This window comes from Oncorhynchus kisutch, linkage group LG19 (genome assembly GCF_002021735.2).
Source record: "Oncorhynchus kisutch isolate 150728-3 linkage group LG19, Okis_V2, whole genome shotgun sequence".
NCBI classification, from domain to species: domain Eukaryota; kingdom Metazoa; phylum Chordata; class Actinopteri; order Salmoniformes; family Salmonidae; genus Oncorhynchus; species Oncorhynchus kisutch.
In genome coordinates this window covers 60,517,013-60,532,757 of record NC_034192.2, presented here as the reverse complement: position 1 = coordinate 60,532,757, position 15,745 = coordinate 60,517,013, and the positions used below count along the sequence as shown (strand labels likewise).

Below are 15,745 nucleotides of genomic sequence, written 5' to 3'. Positions count from 1 at the left end.
TTTACCACAATCATTCACAGCATAAGCTCAAAACCTTTAAAGGAAGAACCACTGTACTGCTTACAATATATATTTGCTTGTTTTAGCTTATTCATTATTCATAAATAATTCATTAACATTTGGTTCATGCATGTGACCGACTAATACCTCACGAGGCTTCTTCTCTCCAAGCTGAGATCTTGAATCTGAGAGATCCCTTTCCGTTCTCAAAACAATGTTCTGTGCGTACTGCCAAGTTGCAGGTACTAATAGTGAGGATTCCTCCCACGCACGATCATTCAGTCACTTGCATGAACCCAGTTTAATTGGTTATTATAAACGCACAAACTATTTTCCTTCACACCTGGTTTGAAGGTCACCCGGAATAAGGCTGCATCAGCAGGAAATCCTGAATCTTCCAACCAGGATTTCTGGTTGGGAAAGTTCCCAAAATTTTGCAACCCTACCAGGGAAACATATTTTATTTTTGCAAATCTCTCACTCTTTTTTCTTCCCTCTCTCTCATCCATTCACAAATGGTCTATTTTTGCTTTCCCCATTCTCTCTCTCTCTTTCTTTTGTTCTCTGAGTGGCTGATTGTGTGATCAATGAGATGTTAAACAAACCTTTTCCTCTACTCTTGTCTATAGATCAGTCCACAGCAACTGGGTTTGTAAAAAGAGAGCGACAGAATATTGACCCTGGAAAGCACTAAGGGCCTCACCACCGCTGGTTCTTTCGTTGCCTCACCATGGAGCCAGCTGGGTGGTAGAAGCATGAATCACTTTTCTGTTGACCCGGTGTGATTTGAACTATAATTTTCCTACTGAACTGTAGATATCCTGTTGTAATGTTGTTTATACTTGCCTTTTTATAAGCCTACTTGTGAGACAAACACTGTTTTCGCTATTCAGAAATTTAATACATCAATATTACCATTTAGATGTTTCTTTTTTTTAACCTCGTATTATTTTTTGGGAGATTCAATATCTGCTTTAAATGATTCTATGCAGGAACTGAAGTCATTTTGTGTAATAGGTTGAAATGATGATATTAAAACAATATACCTATATGATTATCAGCTGTTGGCGATCGTCCCACTGCAAATATTATTATTTTATTTTTTACAAACAGTTTTGTTACTTGTAGGGTTAAGGGGTCCATTCTCCCATGTCAATAACATCCAATCCTACTTGTATTCATTCCAACGATATATAATTCTATAGATAAATTGCCTTGGAATTGGATTCATAGAAGCGTAACCGTGGTTCTTTTGTTTTTCCAGTACCATTGGTGTTCTAGAACTGTACTATAAGTGTAACTGTTCATAAAGTGATCGTTATAACACATCAAACTTGGGATGTGAATTTAGCTGGTATATCATGCCACAAAAACATGGCTGTGGTGATTTATTGATCATTTATTTATAATCTACTGTTTTGATGGTTGCATTAACTAAATGTGAATCACTTGTCTTTAGTAATGCTGTTCTTTCTATGTTAGTGTACTCCCAATATATTGTAGCTATTGACATCGTATGTTCGTTACACACACACACACCCTCACGAGCACCTGATTGGCCAAAAATGCACCTTTGCTTTGATTTCATTGGGTTAAATATTTGATAATCGATTCCTATATATATATCTATATCCATCCTCAACATATTTACCCACAAAGCTGTCCAGTCATGTGTGGAGAATTGGGTCATTGGTCGTAGTGTACCCAGGCTTTGCCCCAATAGTCTTGAATGGCTTCCTTTTCCTGGTCTCGTTTCCTTCCCTTCCTTCCCTACTGCTGACAGTTAGTACTACTGTAATGTGTAGGCCTGTTCTGGTGACGTTAAACGTTAGCCTGCCTGAGCGCTCCGCTAGCAGTATGGTCAGTATAGGCGCTGTAAGTGCATTAATATGTGAATTTATATCGCGTTAACAGGGTACAATTGGTCTCCGTCATATTGATTTAGCCTGTCAGTCATGTCCTTTTTGCATCAGTCAGAGGTGAGGAAATGAAGCGATTTTAAAACCGAGACTCGACTAACCCCTAAGGTTCAGTCAGTCAGCCATTACCTCAGTAACAGCCCAGTGATAAACCACCTCCGCCAGACAGGGACTGTTACCCAAATGGCACACTATTCCCTGTATAGTGCATTACCCTTGCTCTCCCGGCTCTGGTTAAAGGAAGTGCACTATATAGGGAATAGGGTGCCATTTGGGTCCCATTCCTGACTCAGCTGGCTTCTGTCTCAATGCACCTCTCAGACCAGCAGCTCCATACTATCTACAGTATCTACCCGACAGTCCTGTGAACCTTTGACACTGTCAACAGAGCCGGGCTTGAATTCCCAGCCACGTACCTTTACCCCAGGTACTTCTGTTGATCTGAGAGGATTGGATAGGTGTTGGCAAAATGGCAACAATGAAAACTCCTTGTACGACAAGGTGGATTTATTGTTACCGTATTTGCTTATACCTTGCCAATGCTTTATGTCGACTAGTGTCTAGAGGTTAGGGGGCGAGGGGTTGATTTTTTGGGGGGGATTGGTCACTACCCTAGAGCTCCAATCCTCCCGATGTGTGATTTGATGGTGAACTAATGTTCTGTGTCTCCTCCTGAATCAAACCAATAACTCAAAGCTATATAGGGTTGAAAATGTATCGTGTTATAATCCTTATTGTGTTTTGTTTCATTCAGACTGCTGGTAAAGATGGGTGTTTTATTCACAATGTTCACTGTAAATAGTTGGAACAGTCTTTTCTTTTAAAAGACCGATTCCGGAATGGTCCAATAGTTGGAACAGTCTTTTCTTTTAAAAGACCGATTCCGGAATGGTCCAATAGTTGGAACAGTCTTTTCTTTTAAAAGACCGATTCCGGAATGGTCCAATAGTTGGAACAGTCTTTTCTTTTAAAAGACCGATTCCGGAATGGTCCAATAGTTGAATGGTGATGTTTTAAAGGTTGAATTGCACTTTGAAAGGAATGCTTTGTTTTCCTCTGGCGGTTGTCTTTTTCTGGTTTGTAGTTCTGGAGTTTTTGCAGGAGGCAAAAGCACATTACTGATGTGATGAGACTTTTTCTATTTGACTGGCTTAATAAACATATCCTAAATGTCTGTTTATTTTCAATTAAAGTTTTTATTTATTTTATTTTTTTGACTTAAAAATAACAGATTCTCTTTAACAAAACATTGTTGACCTGGACATTTTGTGAAAGCATGTGAATGGCCACACACCACAGGGCATCATCGTTTACAGGAAGAAGTTGGCTCCATGTTGCATTGATGTGATTTATTGACATGAATTAGTCAGGCAGAAGCAGTGGATAACTAGGCATCTGGTCTGGGTGGCAGGACGAGGAGGTAGCATGGCTCCTAGGGTTACCAGGCCCAGCCTGAATGCACTGAAGGACTGGCCTGGACCCTAGAACTCAGGCTTGGCACCACAGAATCACTGTTTTCAAGCCTCACCTTCATATAACATGCCACCTCCTTTATGACCTACAACCCTTACCCAGTACCACCATCAACTGATTTCTACTCTGTATGGCTTGTCTGTTTGTTTTTTTTACAAGAGGGGGGGGGGGTTGAAAAGGATGGGGGAAAAAGTGTTGTAGGACCATTTTGGTTTTCCTGATCCAGATTAAGCCTACTCCTGAAATTAAAATTTGAAGCATAGTCATTGGAGGATTTCCATTTGAAAGTGCTGTTTAGTCTAGAAAGAAGTTTAATCTGAACCCTGGAAACCGTTCCACTGTGATTTCATGTATCTAAAGGAGCGATCTCTAATAAATCTATTTAAAAAAAAAAATCTAATCCAGCCTATCGGGGATGGAATGAATTCCATATCAATTCAGGAATTTACTCAACTGAAATGGAATTTGACCCCAGCCCTGATGACAACACAGGCTGCGTCGCAAATGACGCCCTATTCCTTATGTAATGAATTTCCAGTAATGCACTACATAGGGAATACTGTGCCATTTGGGACACAACCACAGTAAAACCTTAGTCAATGTTCTGCTGGGTGGACTGGGATAAGAGTTGATTGAAGTATTTGATGATGTCCATCCGAACCTCAGACACTGTGACCCGGGGGAACCACCTCATCACGGGCTTTCCGTCCGGTCCGACCAGGAACTTCTCAAAGTTCCACTTGATGTCGTTCATCTTCAGGGGCTCCCAGAACAGCCTGTTGGTGGGGTTCCCAAAGCTGTCCCCTACCGGTGGGCAGGAGTTCTAGAAGACAGGGTTATAGGGTTAGAACAGTTCTAGAAGACAGGGATAGAACAGTTCTAGAAGACAGGGTTAAAACAGTTCTAGAAGACAGGGTTAAAACAGTTCTAGAAGACAGGGTTAAAACAGTTCTAGAAGGCAGGGTTAAAACAGTTCTAGAAGGCAGGGTTAAAACAGTTCTAGAAGGCAGGGTTAAAACAGTTCTAGAAGGCAGGGTTTAAACAGTTCTAGAAGGCAGGGTTTAAACAGTTCTAGAAGGCAGGGTTAAAACAGTTCTAGAAGACGGGTTAAAACTTCTAGAAGGCGGGGTTAAAACAGTTCTAGAAGGCGGGGTTAAAACAGTTCTAGAAGACAGTGTTAGAACAGTTCTAGAAGAAATTACCTGTCTTAGGTCAGTTACGATCACCACTTTATTTATTTTAAGAATGTGAAATGTCAGAATAATAGTACAGAGAATGATTTATTTCAGCTTTTATTTCTTTCATCACATTCCCAGTGGGTCAGAAGTTTACATACAAATTGAGTGTATTTGGTAGCATTGCCTTCAAATTGTTTAACTTGGGTCAAATGCTTTGGGTAGCCTTCCACAAGCTTCCCACAATAAGTTGGTAAAATGTTGGCACATTTCTCCTGGCAAAGCTGTTGTAACTGAGTCAGGTTTGTAGGCCGCCTCGCTTGCACACACCTTTTCAGTTCTACCCACAAATTTTCTATAGAATTGAGGTCAGGGCTTTGTGATGACCACTCCAATACCTTGACTTTGTTATCCTTAAACCATTTTGCCACAACTTTGGAAGTATGATTGGGGTCATTGTCCATTTGGAAGACCCATTTGCGACCAAGCTTTAAATTCCTGACTGATGTCATAAGATATTGCTTCAATATATCCACATAATTTTCTACCTCATGATGCCATCTATTTTGTGAAGTGCACCAGTCCCTCCTGCAGCAAAGCACCCCCACAACATGACGCTGCCACCCCCGTGCTTAATGGTTGGGATGGTGCGCATTGGCTTGCAAGCCTCCACCCTTTTCCTCCAAACAAAACGATGGTCATTATGGCCAAACAGTCCTATTTTTGTTTCATCAGACCAAAAAGTATGATCTTTGTCCCCATGTGCAGTTGCAAACCGTAGTCTGGCTTTTTTATGGCGGTTTTGGAGCAGTGGCTTCTTCCTTGCTGAGCGGCCTTTCAGGTTGTCGATATAGGACTTGTTTTACTGTGGATAGAAGACACAGTATATAGATACTTTTGTACCTGTTTCCTCCAGCATCTTCACAAGGTCCTTTGCTGCTGTTCTGGGATTGTTTTGCACTTTTCGCAGCAAAGTACGTTCATCTCTAAGAGACAGAACACGTCTCCTTCCTGAGCAGGATGACGGCTGTGTGGTCCCATGGTGTTTATACTTGCGTACTATTGTTTGTACAGATGAATGTGGTACCTTCAGGCATTTGGAAATTGCTCCCAAGGCTGAACCAAACTTGTGGAGGTCTACAATTATTTTTCTGAGGTCTTGGCTGATTTCTTTTGATTTTCCCACAATGTCAAGCAAAGAGGCACTGAGTTTGAAGGTAGGCCTTGAAATACATCTACAGGTACACCACCAATGGACTCAAATGATGTTAATTAGCCTATCAGAAGCTTCTAAAGCCATTACATTTTTTGGAGTTTTCCGAGCTATTTAAAGGCACAGTCAACTTAGTGTAACTTCTGACCCACTGGAATTGTGATACAGTGAATTATACGTGAAATAATCTGTCTTGTTAGAAAAATGACTTGTGTCACGCGCAAAGTAGATGTCCTAACCAACTTGCCAAAACTATAGTTTGCTATTTAACAAGAAATTTGTGGAGTGGTTGAAAAACGAGTTTTAATGACTCCAACCTAAGTGTATGTAAACTTCCCGACTTCAACTGTAGATCTCCTCCAATGGACTCAAATTAATTAGCCTTTCAGAAGCCACTTGCTAATTGAAGGTAATTAATGAAGAAGAAAATGTTTATACTTTATTTTTATATATTTAAAAAAAAACATTTTTGGGGAAGCACGGCTTCCCTTGGTATCCGTGATACACCTACTGTAGTAGGCCTAGTGACAATCACCGAGTGTCATTACACTGTTTTTAACAGATAGTCTATTTCCATTCGTCAAAATGGCGCATGCACAGTGCACTGTTTGGGTGCTGTAATTATTTTGAAGTGGACACACATGTACAGCGGCAGGTAGCCTACTAAGTTATTTGTTTTTACAATCAGATGAAAACATAACTGGTTGTGTTCATGTCACATTAAAATGTCATACATTTTTACTGTTAAATGACACGTCTTTACTAATAAGCCTATTAAAAACTGGTGTGCACCCAATAGTCTCATCCCCCCCCTGAATGTCATGATATAATTCCCACTCTGTGTAACCCAGTTGCATATCTGTTACAGTGTGATTTTGCCAACTGTCACTTCCACATAGTATCTGTCCAAGAATTTAGTCAGGATTATAATGGGAAGTAAGTCGCCCAGAAAGGGTTATTGACCCCTTGTAGACTAGGATGACAACAGCAATCACATGAAGGATGGCCCATCCCTAAATGTTCCAGTTTTCCACAAGTCCTGGTTGGAGATTTTTGGGATTTCTTGCTTTTTTTTACCTCGTGATTCTAGGAATCTTCTAACCAGGATTTCTGTAAAAACCTGGACATTTTGGGTGTGTCCCCAGATTTTTGCAACCCTAATCACTTGCTTACTTTGAGGAAAGTGTAGACTCCTTGTTCTGTGTCTCCGTTCACATCCCCCCTCTGGAATAGCAGGAAGTTTGGAACGAATCCATTTCCTGGTCGGACATGCCTGGAACCCAAGGAGAGATAGATACGCTTATCACTGGTGTGCTTCCCAAGTGGCAATCTATTCCCTATATAGTGTGTTACTTTTGACCAGGACCCCATGAGGCTCTGGTCAAAAGTAGTGCACTATTTAGGGAATAGGGTGCCATTTGGGACACAACCATTGCCTAGACATGCTTTTGAGCCACTTAACGGACCTTTTTTAATGGGTGCCTCACTCACTGAGCTATTGCCTTAGATAGATCGACTATGTGACACGAACACGAACCACAACACCACAGCCTGTTATACATACAATCTCTGCTTTCACTAGAGAGGTTAACAACTCAGGTTATAAACCCAAATATACTGAAGGCGGACACTGGTGAAACCAGGGTTTCTAGTCTGGTATACATGGGGTTTAAACTGGCCAGGAGTAGAGTCTAGGGTGGGCTAGAGGGACCAGATACCATAGGAACGTTGTATATGTTTCTCAGAGTGGGTTATACCTTAGGGATTTGTATATCGCTCCTTAGATGTTCTTTTCCAAACTAAAAGAAGCTCTATTGATTGACAGAAGTATTGCTGTCTTGTTCCCTGCATTCAGGCATGCAGGACAATTGGATTAAGTGCTTCTACACCTGCATTGCTTGCTGTTTGGGGTTTTAGGCTGGGTTTCTGTACAGCACTTTGAGATATCAGCTGATGTACGAAGGGCTATATAAATACATTTTGACCAGGGCCCCAAATCAAATTTGATTTGATTTGATATACGAAGGGCTATATAAATACATTTGAAATTTGATATGATTTTTGATTTGATTAGTTTCAAGTGTCAGGTTTATTTCCCCTATGTAATAAAACATTGGTAATGTATATCGTATACATTACACCACTGTCTTTTTTACCCCCTAAGGTCGATGTCTGTGCCCCATCTAATTAGCATAATACACAATTCCCCATCAAAATCTGTCAGTTTAATGACGTATGTTTTTTTTCATGTTAACGGATCTCTGAGACAAACAATACTTACTTTAGAGTGGCCAGAATCTCATGATTTTCTCCTGGCTCCTGTTTTCCAAACTGATTGGAGGGGAACCCGAGAACGGTGAACCCATAATCCTTCATCTCCTTGTGTAGTGCATTCAACTCTGATTAGATGACACACACACACACACACACGCACACACACACAAACACACACACACACACACACACACTGATGGATTAAAAGTTGTATAATGACAACATAATAAACCCTTGGGTAAATTGAGGACAAAATCAGATTTCAAAACAACGTACATTAAGTAGGGCGTACACTATAGTTCTTCCTCTTCTCGTCACATATGGACTGGCCTCTTTCTCTTTGTTGAAGAGTGCTTTACGGGCTTCATTCAATCAGATCCACTTTAGCCGACAACTGGATTACGGGTTGTTTTGGGATGTCGGAGTTGGAACTGCGTTAGAGCTGTCAAATCCAAAAGCGACTCCCGGCATTGTACCTAAAGCGGACATTGCCATTGGCTGCACGGAGTTGCATTCACAGAAATCTCACGCAGCCTTTGTTTACAAGTCAACACTGGAATGGGAGATGTAATCTACACCTCCATTAGGCTGATAGAAATTGTGAGCGTCATTATTTCTACATGGCCTACACTTCCCTCCTGACTGCAAACTCAAGTGAGGTGGGTGTGGCTTCCTGACAACGATCACAAGAACAGCTGCTCACTGATTTTGACAGCTCCAATGCAGTTCCACCTCCGTCACTGCCAAAACATTAGTTATGTGGGTGTCAGCTAACGCCGGTTAACGCTTGATCTGATTGAATCTAGGCCTGTCTGTCAGTCAAGCCTGTCAGTCTATGCATGGACCTGCTCATTGTAAGAGGGATTTACAGTGAATCAGGTTGTGGGGTTTTGAGGGTAAACTAAGTGTGGGTAAGGTTGGGCTGTATCCAGATGTTCATACCGTCTCAACGTTTCTGTACCTTACCAGGGTATACCGAATGTCTACACAAGAGGCGGTATAAAAAAACAACAAACAATTTAGGCAACAGGGATCTTGTTCCAGGAGGGGGTTGAATGTCTCTGCTGTAACCAAGAAGCTTGATCTTGACATCTAGCCACTTAGCCAGCAAGTTAGTTAACCAAATGCATAGCAGGAGCCCTGATAATTTATTTGACACATCTTAGATTTCTTACAATTATAAGAATTGGCGTAGCACGCAGACCCTGCAAGGCGAGGCGGGGCTGAGGCACTACAGCTCCGGGTTTGATCCCAGGCTGTTTCACAGCAGGCCGTGACCGGGAGACCCATAAGGCGGTGCACAATTGGCCCAGTGTCGTCTGTGTTAGGTAAGGATTTGGCCAGACGGGATTTCCTTCTCCCAATCGTGCTCTAGTGACTCCTTGTGGTGGGCCGGGAACCTGCAAGCTGACTTCAGTCATCAGTTGGACGGTGTTTCCTCCGACACATTGGTGTGGCTGGCTTCCGGGTTAAGCGAGCAGTGTGTCAAGAAGCAAAGCGGCTTGGCAGTGTTGTGTTTCTGAGGACGCGTGGCTCTCAAACTTCGCCTCTCCTCTCCACCAATTTGATATCACGAAATTGGGGAGAAATAAGGTTAAAAGCACAAAAAAATATATATATAAAAAAAAATATATAATAATCATACCAACGGTATGTCGCCCAAGCTTAAGCGTGGGGCTAGTCTACTGTTAGCTAACTCTCCTGTTAGCCTATTATTAGCTAATTCAACTGTTAGTCTACCGTTAGCTAACTCAACTGTCAGCCTACTGTTAGCTAATTCAACTGTTAGTCTACCGTTAGCTAACTCAACTGTCAGCCTATTGTTAGCTAATTCAACTGTTAGTCTACCGTTAGCTAACTCAACTGTCAGCCTACTGTTAGCTAATTCAACTGTTAGCCTACTGTTAGTCTTAAGCCAGACAGTCTTACCCAGGTACTGGAAGGTGAGTCCTCAGTAAGAGGCTACGTTGACGAAGAGGACGGTCTTCCCCATGTACTCACGGAGGGAGACTGAACGACTCCCATTCAGGGTCTTAGCATTGTAGTTATAGATGGTGCCATCTTTTGATGGGTCACACACCTGAAGATCAAAACACACACACACACACACACACACACGTTTAAACATTTATGCATATTCTCTGCTGTATATGTATGCATGTGCTTTTTTTGTGGTGCGATCAGCTGTTAGTCTCAGAAAATAGGCCAAATTCATGTAGATGCAGTTTTCAATCTTCAACAAAAAATCTAAACTAATCAATGACATCCAATAGTGATGTTTACCATTCTAGTCTTGTAGACCAAGAATGTAAGCACTATTATTCTACTTGTTTTACATAATAAATCATATTTATCTGTCTAGGGCTGTCCCCGCTTAAAATACATATTGGTCAACCGAGAGTCGTCTGTTCTTTCAACCAATTGATTGGTCTAAATTTGTAAATGTGTATTTTTTCATATATAGACCCAACCTATGTGTTTTTTATAAAATCAACTACATGCACTAAGCTTGTCTGATGCTTTAAGCCAGAGGTGTTAATCTCATTTCGAGGAGGGGCAAGTGTCTGCTGATTTTTGTGTTTTTCTTTCGATTAAGACCTCGATGACCAGGTGAGGGGAGTTCCTTACTAATACCTAGACAACCAGGTGATGAGCGTTCCTTACTAATACCTAGACAACCAGGTGATGAGCGTTCCTTACTAATACCTAGACAACCAGGTGATGAGCGTTCCTAACTAATACCTAGACAACCAGGTGATGAGCGTTCCTTACTAATACCTAGACAACCAGGTGATGAGCGTTCCTTACTAATACCTAGACAACCAGGTGATGAGCGTTCCTTACTAATACCTAGACAACCAGGTGATGAGCGTTCCTTACTAATACCTAGACAACCAGGTGATGAGCGTTCCTTACTAATCAGTCACCTTAATTCATCAATCAACTACAAGGGAAAAGTGAAAACCTGCAGACACTTGGCCCTCTATGGATTGAGTTGGACACATGTGCTTTAAGCACACTGTTTGATGAAATAATTAAGACACACAAATGACTCAAAGAGGGAGCAAGAGATCAAGATAACCAGAACAAAAAAAGATATATTCCAAACCCTCCTCCTCCCACCTGTCATTATGCTCCTGAAGGTGTGGGTAATAGGCTACACCAGGAGTCACCAACCCTTTTTCATGTGGAGTGTCAATTTACAATTTATCTTAACATTTCTACCGATCTGCAGTGGAATGAACTTGTAAAGTTGTATCAACTATTCTGGGCCCTCAGAGTTTCCCTGCCAGAGTGAGCTCTGGACAGACACAGTTCTAGGTTATTTGCGCAAGGGATAAGAAGAAATCAGGTATTTTAAGATGAAAATACAATGAATAAATACACAAAACTCATAAATTGAATTAAATAAACCAAAACAATTTTTAAACCAAAAACACAAAACATCCACATCAAATAAAAAAATAAAAAGTTTTGATCAAATAATCACTTTTTGTGCCATATTAATTTACAATCCTTACAAACCGCTTAAAATAAATGTACATTACTGTATTGTACATAGGCTGATCATCTAGGTTTGTACCTGTAGACTTTCTATCACCATGGAGATAAAAACAATGACCAATACAGTAATTGATTACATTGAGACATCAAGTAGTTTGTGATGTGATGACGTGGCTCAGTTGGTAGCGCACGGTGTTGTGGGTTTGATTTCTATGGAAATGTATGCACTCCCTACTTTAGATCTCTCTGAATAAGAGCATCTACTAAAATTAAATAAACAGACCATTTCCGTTTTCTCATAGAAATTTGTTGCATTTGTGCAAAGAAACTAGAAAATATACACTACCTTTCAAAACTTTTGAACGGTAGTGAATATCAAGCAAGTATTTTTATATTCCACAAGTATTATCAGATTAACTGTTTTGTACAGATAATTATCAGACTCAAGTTACAAATGTTGATAGTAAAATACCAGGCGCGTTTTGCGTAATGGTTCGCGTGACGCTCCAAGCATAGGTAAATATTTAGTTTTGTTCCCAGATTGATTATTTCTATTTGAACAACACGCACTGGATTGTGAAATAAACAGAATAATATTTTAATACACCGAAACGATAAAGCAAATATGCCACAATGTAAAAGATTAGCCTGTGTCGCAATTTAGTTATCGCAGACATATTTTCAAATGAAATTATATTGTATCAATCGTAATATAACTAGGCTATATAATATATTCATCAATTTACAGCAGGAATTACCTGACTGAATGAGTCGCCTTCAGCCCAGTGCTGTAACAGCTCCAGTAGTATCAGGGGTAGGACCCACATACTCTCCTGCATGCCCCGCATCGTGACAGTGAGAAGGACCTGTGTATGTCCGCTCCTTTTCCTTCCACAAGGATGTAGTTTACAATCTGTCCAGCATGATTTATCCCTCTCCACGCAATGACAACAAGCTGACGTACACTTCCTTCTCAGCCAATACAAATCCAGAGCCCAGTCTCTAATGGGGTTTTTTCTTCTCTCACTGGGTTTCGTGCTGACGACTGCCTTTTGACAGAGTAGATAGACACCTAGACAGGTCAGTTACCACACACTGACAAATGGTAGAGTAGATATCAAGAGTCTGTCACCACACACTGACAAATGACTGCCTTTTGACACGAAATTGGGGAGAAAAGAGGGTGATAGTACACCTTTTAATTTTATTTTTTATAAATCTGATGTCTGTCATCATTATCATGATCATGTTTGATGTGGCAATGATAGTGCACTTACAATATGATGCAATTGATTAATTCTACTAAATAAACTACCATGTGTTGGGAGGGGGGGGCTACATTTTCTGTAACAGTTTTCTGCTGTTACCATGGTGAGCTGAGCCTCCAGCTGGCTACCCAGCAAACCCAAATTGGTTCAGTGAAAGTTCCCAGAACATTCATTAGGTTGCTGCAAATGTTCTCATAAAACAAAAACTGTCCAGTTGAGCAGATTATTCTACATTGCTTCTTTTAGGATGCAAAAAACATTCACCTGATGTTACAAGAACATTCCCAGAACACATTTGGTCAGTTCTTTAAAAGGTTCCCAGAATGTTTTGTTAGGTTGTGGGAAAGTGTGGACATGACAACTAGATATGTTCCCAAAACAAAAGAAACTGTCCAGCTGTGCTGATTATTACAATGTTGCTATTAGGTTGCAAAAAAAATACATTCTAATGTATTTTAGACTTATGTTTTTAGACAAATGTTTAAAATCCTAAAACATTTCTTTAGATTGTGGGAACATTGTGGGGATATGACAAGCGATAGGTTCCCAATAACACTAAAACAGTCAAGTGGCCGTGACGTCAGGGTGCACAAACCATTTCTTAGATGTTACAATGTTGACAGAACAGCCTTTCTGAGATCTTTAAATGTTCCCAGAACATTTCGACAGGTTGTCGGAACAGTGTGGGTATACATTACAAGAGATGTGTTCCCAAAATACAAAATATGCTTAGTTGTGATGACATTCCCTTAATGTTGTAAGAATGAAATGCCGTTTAAACGACGTTCATAGCATATTTGCAAAAATATACCATTGAGGTTCACGCAATATACATTTTACCTTGTCTTGGAGGTCCTCAGAGCATTTCAAGAACATTTAGAAAATGTTATACTTAAGTTTGACCTAATATTACCACAACATTCTCATTGCAAATGCGTATCTCCTTAAAGCAGATTGGAATACATACAAGATATGTTTCTCTCCAGATTTAATTCACATTTGAGAACTGTATTGTAGATGATATAAAGACAAATATTGACAATCTGCACATGTGGGGTTTTGAACCTGTATAGAGTTTGGTTCCTAAACCAGGTCTTTAATATTCTGCACCACCAGGGAAGCTCTCTTATATCTTATTTTTTTCAGTATGGTTGCTATGGCAGTATGGTCAATCAGCAAAAAAAATCCACCCTTTCTTTTTAGCCATAACCCAGGGACATACTGGTAACTGTCATTCACCCTCATTTCACCCACCCTCTTGTTATGCTGCATACTTCTGGGCCCAAGGTATCTAAGACTATGAGTGCTGATCTTGGATCATTGTAGCTCTCGAAAACCCTTCTTCTCCGTATGTCAGGTTTTCAGCGGTGACATTCGCCCACGATTGACTCCATTGTCAACTGCAATTCCGACGCTGTGTTTTAACGTTTATAAACGTCAATTATTTATTTATTTAACCTTTATTTAACTAGGCAAGTCAGTTAAGAACAAATTCTTATTTTCAATGACGGCCTAGGAACAGTTGGTTAACTGCCTGCTCAGGGGCAGAACGACAGATTTGTACCTTGTCAGCTCGGGGATTTGAACTTGCAACCTTTCGCCCCAATAATCATCATTGAAACAAATGCTGATATCCACCTTATCTTTTCAAAATAATGTTTTGAATAAAAAATATATTTTTTTGAACCTTTTTTTAATTAACTGTAGCAGTTTAGCACAGATCCACAAGCTATGTGTGTCTCCATTTGAACCACACTTCTTCCCCTGTTCGCTTACCGGTGTTCAGAGCACGCTAGATAGCAAATAAGCACAGGTAGTCTATGTCTTCCGTAACATGGAGATACTGTATGGCCGTGTGGAAACACTAACCCTGTAAATATGTGCAGTAATTTACCCTTTCGTTTTTATGAAAATAATGTCTCGCTAATATGGAAGATACTTTCCTTATGTTTCCAAAATCAAGTGATGCGTTTTAATGTTCATAGTGATGCGTTTTAATGTTCATAGTGATGCGTTTTAAGGTTCATAGAGATGCGTTTTATGGTTCATAGTGATGCGTTTTAATGTTCATAGTGATGCGTTTTAAGGTTCATAGTGATGCGTTTTAAGGTTCATAGTGATGCGTTTTAAGGTTCATAGTGATGCGTTTTAAGGTTCATAGAGATGCGAGTTGTAAACAAAAAGTGTTAAACAAATCAACATATATTTTATATTTGAGATTCTTCAAATAGCCGCCCTTTGCCTTGATGACAGCTTTGCGCACTCTTGGCATTCTCTCAACTAGCATCATGAGGTAGTCACCTGGAATGCATTTCAATTAACAGGTGTGCCTTCATAAAAGTTCATTTGTGGAATTTATTTCCTTCTTAATGCATTTCAGCCAATCAGTTGTGTTGTGACAAGGTAGGGGGAGTATACTCCCTCACCCTCTCCGTCCCTCTCACCCTCTCCATCCCTCTCTGTCCCTCTCTCCCCCTCCCTCAATCTCTCTCTCTCTCTCCTTCCTTACTTCCCTCCCTTCACCTTTCATCTCTCTCCCTTTCCCTCCTCTCTCCCCATCCCTCCTTCTCCCTCTCTCTCTCTCCTCTTCCCTCACTTCTCTCTCTCCCTGATTCTTTCCCTGCCTCCCCCACCTCTCATATTTCTCTATCCCACCTCTGTCTTGTGTGTGTGTAGAGAGAGAGAGAGAGAGAGAGAGAGAGAGAGAGAGAGAGAGAGAGAGAGAGAGAGAGAGAGAGAGAGAGAGAGAGAGAGAGAGAGAGAGAGAGAGAGAGAGAGAGAGAGAGAGAGAGAGGGAGAGGTGTGTGTGTGTGTGTGAGAGAGAGAGAGAGAGAGAGAGAGAGAGAGAGAGAGAGAGAGAGAGAGAGAGAGAGAGAGAGAGAGAGAGAGAGAGAGAGAGAGAGAGTGAGAGTGAGAGTG

General features: G+C 40.7%; 1 protein-coding gene and 1 pseudogene across 23 annotated transcripts in view; one reads left to right on the top strand and one right to left on the bottom strand.

Annotated features, from left to right (window-relative positions):
- The window catches only part of tnip1 (TNFAIP3 interacting protein 1), a 52,147-nt gene extending 49,051 nt beyond the window's left edge, over window positions 1-3,096 (top strand). For all 22 annotated transcript variants that reach the window (XM_031798484.1, XM_031798473.1, XM_031798482.1 and 19 more), the window contains one exon: window positions 630-3,096. In XM_031798484.1, coding sequence (XP_031654344.1) covers window positions 630-694 — 65 coding nt within the window. In that variant the 3' untranslated portion in view covers window positions 695-3,096. The remainder of the gene's footprint in view (window positions 1-629) is intronic.
- Window positions 3,096-12,665, bottom strand: LOC109865025 (glutathione peroxidase 3-like; annotated as a pseudogene). The gene is made up of 5 exons (XR_002251523.2): window positions 12,317-12,665; window positions 9,984-10,134; window positions 8,062-8,179; window positions 6,954-7,053; window positions 3,096-4,215 (listed from the first exon to the last, which is right to left on the bottom strand). The product of XR_002251523.2 is annotated as a glutathione peroxidase 3-like (transcript).
- Window positions 12,666-15,745: the final 3,080 nt, after the last annotated feature.